Here is a 7,083-nt window from a genome sequence, read left to right as displayed (position 1 = left end):
TAATGAGTTTATAACCTGGTCCCACTGTGTTTACTGGCAAGTGAATGAGGTAATGTCTCATAGCGCGTTCTCTACAGGAAGTGAGCATGTTACCACCCTCCGTCAGGCCAGAGACCACGTCCATCTGACTCATGGTGCCCTAATCCCCCACACCACCTAATCTGACTCAGAATAATAGGATCTGATTCCGACTGGGATCGCATTAATTCTGCTGCCAATGCATGTAATCCACACCAGTCTCACTGCCGTGGGATAAAGTTAGAACTGGAATAATGTGGAATTGGAATAACATCCTTATTATTGTCTTTATTATGTCTTCCAGCATCCTCCAATATCCAAGCTAGGGCTGAAGGATGGTCTTTTGTTGTCTCTGTAACAGACCATTGGTGGATAATGAGCTTTCTTTGTGTGTAGGTAGTCGATATGAAACGGTGATTTAGGTTAGCCCAGAGGATACTTCACAGTAATTGGTAGCATCTTTGATAGCTATTCCCACATGAAATCCCCTCTCTTGTTGTTGGCCTAGATTTGTTTGAGACAGTGACAGTGCAAAATTCACAGCACAATAATACTCAACCATGTCATGAAAGTCAATATGCTTCCTGTAACAGTCCACTGTTTAAGAAGGTTCAGAATGGTCCAAACGATTCAGAAGGGTTCAAATTATAGTCCTTTATGAACCTACAAAGATCAATAGTTGTATATCTATAGTGACTAATCTAGTGGTATAATTCTATGACGGTTCCCTTAGATCTATAGCATATAGAAACACAGGTTGAAATAGCCTCCTGTGCTTCCATATGCCTAATGAACTCTTCTTAAATGCCAGAGATTAGGTATAACCTCTTCATAATCTGGGTGGAAAAAATGCTTCCTGAGCCGTAAGCAACAAGCTGGTGTTTACAAACCAAAGCATCTGGAAGGATTGATGTGGCCCCTCCTTAACCTTCATGTGCAAATTGATTTTTAACGCTTTACTTCTTTGGTGCAGTAAACTGGAACAGAAACAGCTTTCAGGGCATCGTTGTGTAGACAATTGTTAAACTGTGAAGTTGTATGCTTTCTCAGTGTGTTTTCAATCCTTCAACCCAACAGTTACATTATACATGCATCAGTTCTAATAACACACACATGTTAACGTCATCACATTTTATATGAATAGTAGCCAACACATGTTAATAAGGTGATAGTAATGCTATTGCTTCTTCTATTTCATCCTCAGGTCTTTTTAAACCATTCCTGATATCTCTCTGGTTTCCTAGTTGGACATTTCAAACCCGACGCCACCTCTAAGTCATGAATATAGATCTCATATTGAGGGTAATTGAACATGGGGATAGGTCTAGACGCCTTCATTTCTCTACGTCTCGTAGCTGGCCTGGAGAACCATAATATATTCCAGTGTATGGTTCATAGGGCAGGAGGCCTTGCTTGAAATGAGACTGTAGCATCTCCCAACAGTTACACAGGGTTGATTCTGCAAGTCGTTGCTGAGTTTTATTCTAAAGCCATAGCTTTTGAGGTGTATCATTGCTCTGAGGCAGAACTGCAATTGGATTATTCACATATGAATTTAATCTAGTGATATAACAACACAGGCGGTTGGTGGCACCTTGATTTGGGAGGACGGGCTTGCAGTAAAGGCTGGAGGGGAATCAGTGGAATGGTACCAAATACATCAAACACTGGTTTCCATGTGTTTGATGTTATTCCATTCTCGCTGTTCCAGCCATTACTATGTGCCGTCCTCCCCTTAGCAGCCTGCACTGTTTAACAGGTCACAGATAACAGAATACATCTACCTGATACTGACTTTTCCCACATTTTTCTATTCTAGAACAACAACAAAAACATACTACATTTGCATACTGTATATTGGAAGGCATTTCAGTTCTGTTTCAAATACAGTGCAAAGCTGTATGTAAAAAAAAGATATAAAAGAAACGACAATAATTTCAAAGCTTTAAAGGGGGGTTTGCATGGTCATGTGAATGGGGTGGGTATAGTGCTGCTGGCATTAAAGGGGGGTTTGCATGGTCATGTGAATGGGGTGGGTATAGTGCTGCTGGCATTAAAGGGGGGTTTGCATGGTCATGTGAATGGGGTGGGTATAGTGCTGCTGGCATTAAAGGGGGGTTTGCATGGTCATGTGAATGGGGTGGGTATAGTGCTGCTGGCATTAAAGGGGGGTTTGCATGGTCATGTGAATGGGGTGGGTATAGTGCTGCTGGCATTAAAGGGGGGTTTGCATGGTCATGTGAATGGGGTGGGTATAGTGCTGCTGGCATTAAAGGGGGGTTTGCATGGTCATGTGAATGGGGTGGGTATAGTGCTGCTGGCATTAAAGGGGGGTTTGCATGGTCATGTGAATGGGGTGGGTATAGTGCTGCTGGCATTAAAGGGGGGTTTGCATGGTCATGTGAATGGGGTGGGTATAGTGCTGCTGGCATTAAAGGGGGGTTTGCATGGTCATGTGAATGGGGTGGGTATAGTGCTGCTGGCATTAAAGGGGGGTTTGCATGGTCATGTGAATGGGGTGGGTATAGTGCTGCTGGCATTAAAGGGGGGTTTGCATGGTCATGTGAATGGGGTGGGTATAGTGCTGCTGGCATTAAAGGGGGGTTTGCATGGTCATGTGAATGGGGTGGGTATAGTGCTGCTGGCATTAAAGGGGGGTTTGCATGGTCATGTGAATGGGGTGGGTATAGTGCTGCTGGCATTAAAGGGGGGTTTGCATGGTCATGTGAATGGGGTGGGTATAGTGCTGCTGGCATTAAACGGGGGTTTGCATGGTCATGTGAATGGGGTGGGTATAGTGCTGCTGGCATTAAAGGGGGTGGTGCATTGTCATGTGAATGGGGTGAGTATAGTGCTGCTGGCATCTCTATTCACATGCTATGGAATGCATGAGCCAGTGGATGGAGCTCTTCCATATTTCTGAGTGCTTGGGTTCTCCTCAATACATGAGTGAACAAATCAGTGAGTGGGACTGTCAGACTGGTTTCAGGCACCATTTTTCCCAAGTCCTTATGGGTTAGATGCTATGGCCAGAGGAGCAACCCTAGTAATGTTCACCAGCTTCATAACTAATATTCCATGGTCACACTATCAATACCACTGGTTCTATACTCAGAATACTCATACATATTGAGATAGATGCAGAACGGAGGTCATTCTGATATTTTATATGATCAGTTTAGTATATTATCATACTGATGTTACTATATTGCTGCAGTATTGTCTAAACTCAATCTAAAATAGTTTAATCTTGTCCTAACAATACGTTAATTATCAGGATTATTTTAAGGCAACAATCTCTGATCACATGAGATCCAGCCAACATGTGAAATAATCTGCCAGCATCAAATAGAGTTACAACAGTATTTAGATGCCTTGGCCAATTAGGATGATGTATACAATATATGTTTGTCTTGTTGATCAACAGGAAGAACTCATCATGCAAATATTTGGAATGTGCACAAGCCTTAGTTTATGAGGACAACACACGTGTTTCTCTCTAAGATGATTCATAGCCTGGGGACAAGGGGTTGAAAATCCCCTGGAAACTCTTTTGCATCGTAACATGGGTGCAGGAATAGTGATTTTTATACAGTTAAAAAAGCCTCTATATGAAAATACTACAATTACATTCACCAAGGTGGTATGCTACTATAGCTGGGAGTGAATAAATTCATATTCTACCGTTGCCTTTCATTGCCTATAAAAAATAAAATGTTACAAAGGCCTACAACAAAACTTGACAATTAAATAATATCTAAGCATATTTATAGCCTATCATATTTTTTTAATGAAAATATGAATACATTGAATGAAGACTACATTTAAGACATTCTATTGAAAAGGTAATCTCACCATTTTGTAAACTACTTGCTGTCACTCACTGGATATACGTTTTCTTTATTTGCTATGTAATGTATATGCTAAATTCATTTGCAGATTGCACAGGTAAAAATGTAAGTGGCTTACTGATGCATTCACCAATCCATAGTTTAGATTTTGCCAACATATAGCCTAGGTCTACAATCCTGAATTCCGCATGACTCCACGCCCTGTTTTCCGGGGACCCACATAGAATTCCAGCCCTTCCACGCTGCTATTACGTTCCGTTCGTGAGCAGAAGCTGGCTGCGGTGTCGTTTTCTCCGATCAGTCGGACCTTGATCAATCTTTTCAACTGTCCTTGTTCTCGGGTTTTACGCATTTGATTGCAATTGGAATAGCTTGGATTCGTGTGTGACCGTCGATTCCACAATTTTTTTTCGACCGAATTGGCTCTGAAGCAATGGATTGACTTCAGTTTTCCTTCAACCCCTCCACCAAGTTGAGAAAACAGTCTAACCTGCGGTCTCTCCATACTTCGAGCTCACAAGCCAGCTAGCTACATGTTTCATCCGGACAGTTTCAAAAGTAGCTGGTACCGGATGTTTTTAAACATTTCGTAGGTGAAACATTGAAGTTCTTCGTTTTTCTCGGGAGTGTATGGAAATAGGTGGCAGAGGATTTGAAACACGGATTTTCTCCGGGGTTCTTGAAGCCTGCAAACATTTCTTTTTGAAAAGTGATGGCGGAGCGGGGAGCAAGGTTGCTCCTCTCTCTCCTCTGTCTCACCTTTCTTTACCCGGCGACCACCGTGTCAAGACATGCCGACAAAGGTAAACGTTACATTAGCTAATCAATTGGCTACTTTAATAATTTGTTGGTATTACAATGTAACGAGTTTCTGTATCGCGTGTAGAACAACAGCTCGAGCTACTAGGTCCTGCAGTGCACTACTAGTAGCCGACATGGAGCATTGACTTGTATCTTCTAGACATCTGCAGGCTACGACATGGAGCATTGACGTGTAGCTTCTAGACATCTGCAGGCTACGACATGGAGCGTTGACTTGTAGCTTCTAGACATCTGCAGGCTACGACATGGAGCATTGACTTGTATCTTCTAGACATCTGCAGGCTACGACATGGAGCATTGACTTGTAGCTTCTAGACATCTGCAGGCTACGACATGGAGCATTGACTTGTAGCTTCTAGACATCTGCAGGCTACGACATGGAGCATTGACTTGTAGCTTCTAGACATCTGCAGGCTACGACATGGAGCATTGACTTGTAGCTTCTAGACATCTGCAGGCTAATTAGTCAGCTGCATTTCAGTCAACTAAGGGCCAATGTTTTTGAACCATTTGTTTGTTAGGAGTACTTTTCAGACCACAACATGACCATGCAGGTGGTAAAACAAATGAAATGCGGTTGTTGTCGAGCCATTTCAAGTGTTTATTGTATTTATTTGTTTTACCTTTTAGCTATTATGTCTGGATTTAACTCCCACGTCACGTTTGTTTCTACGGTCATAATTGACAGATTTATTTATTATTCACTGATTTAAAAACTCGGGTAGATACATGCATGGAAATATTTGTCTGTATATTTGTCTTGTCTCAAATCGACATTTCGTTGCTTTGTCTTATCACAGGTTCAGGTTGCTCGCTCTCTCAAAACCATTACAGTCACGTCATTAATTGCAACGGATGGCAAGAACCCGGCTCTATAACCACAAATTAATGACTCTCATTTGGGTTTACTGTCAAGCAATAAGCTAGCATCATCAGTCCGCCAGACATCTCATTACCTGGGCGTCAATACACGTTTGGCTGATGGATAGAAAGTACACAATTTATACCCCCCCCCCCTTTTTTTGGTTAATTGGCTACAGTAGAGTAGCTACTGCAATAAGCAATTTTAATTCAGTCTCGTGAAGGCTACGTGTATTTGTGGTGACTTAAACTTTAGTAGTTTGTTTTGGTGATTTTCATTGTCATACTGAGTGTTGATGAAATAATAAACATAGGTAACGTCTTGACCCCATGTTTCCTGCTTTATAATAGGGAATCTGATAGCCAATACATTCCAAGGACTATGAGCGACTGCTACAAATTGAATAGTTATAATGAATATTAAACAAACGGCACATGTTGGAGTGCACACAACACATGGCCGCCTTTATCACATGCTCGGTCTTAGCAAATTCACACCCCTGATAGCCCTGTAAGAGATGAGACGATGTATTTATTTTCAAGCCCTCTGCCGATTATGTTGAAGCCTGGAAAATAATAAACAGTTGAGCAATACAACAGTCAGTATGACATTTTTCCCACGAATCCAGTAAAATGTGAAGTTGTTTTTTAGGGGAAAAATGCAGGCTAGCTCGCTTTTAAAGGTTCGCCTCCGTTAAAATAATGCATGTGAAGTGAACAGGCCTTAGTGGAGAGACGGGCCTCTGCTGGCTGTTGTGCTCTGTGTGTGAGGAGGCTGATGAAAGAGTCTCTCCTGCATGAAAAGCGCTCTGCAGCGGTGAAGGGGAGTGGGGGAAAAAACACAGGCTTTGCTGGAGATCAGTACAAAAGGGAGAGATGGGGGTAGGGTGGAACTGGCCTGACTGTCTGGAAAGTAATAAAACCAGGAGATTAAGGGGTGCAGGGAGTTCCTTTGGGAGCTCTGATTGATTCCAGGGAATTGGACTGAGACCTACATGCAGGGAGAGAGTCTCAAATTACTAATTGTGGGGTCCCCCTTTCTGAAAATATCTGTTTATTCGAAACACATTTCTCTGAGGTCTCAAGTCTTTTGCGAGTAGGTCCGCAGATAGAACTCGTCTGTATCAAAGTTGTGGATTGCAGTGCTAGCTCAAAGGAGATTGAATGTTTCTTCATTCAGTTCTAGCCGCCTCTGGGAACGGGCAAACTCGTTGCTTTTTTTGGTCCTACTAAAGAATTCAATCTTCACCCACACATAGGAGTAGAGTTCTTCAACATGGCTGCTATCCTATTCCCCGCCCCCATAGCGGTTTAAAGTTCCTAAAGCTCAAGTTTGTCTTTGTAAACAGCTCCTTTTATCTGCCTGTCAGAGGAGTGTAAAATCCATTTAAGTTCCATTTTATCTCCATAATCCTGCTGGGAGGGAATTGTGTGCTAATTGTCTCCCCGTGGACAATGCAAATAACTTGGTGAAATGTGTAAACATTTGGCAACCCCCCCTTCTGGTCCCACAAACCACTCTCCAGGGTTC

General features: G+C 42.4%; 1 protein-coding gene across 1 annotated transcript in view; it reads left to right on the top strand.

Moving 5' to 3' along the window:
• Positions 1 to 4,090: 4,090 nt before the first annotated feature.
• LOC115203507 (neogenin) overlaps positions 4,091 to 7,083 on the top strand; it is a gene marked incomplete in the record, with an annotated part of 232,472 nt that continues 229,479 nt past the window's right edge. Inside the window, 1 exon segment of the mRNA XM_029768240.1 lies at positions 4,091 to 4,672. Coding sequence (XP_029624100.1) covers positions 4,582 to 4,672 — 91 coding nt within the window.

The sequence above is a fragment of the Salmo trutta genome, chromosome 12 (assembly GCF_901001165.1).
Source record: "Salmo trutta chromosome 12, fSalTru1.1, whole genome shotgun sequence".
Taxonomy (NCBI): domain Eukaryota; kingdom Metazoa; phylum Chordata; class Actinopteri; order Salmoniformes; family Salmonidae; genus Salmo; species Salmo trutta.
Note: the sequence above shows the minus strand (reverse complement) of the source record. Positions and strands in the feature narration are given on the sequence as shown.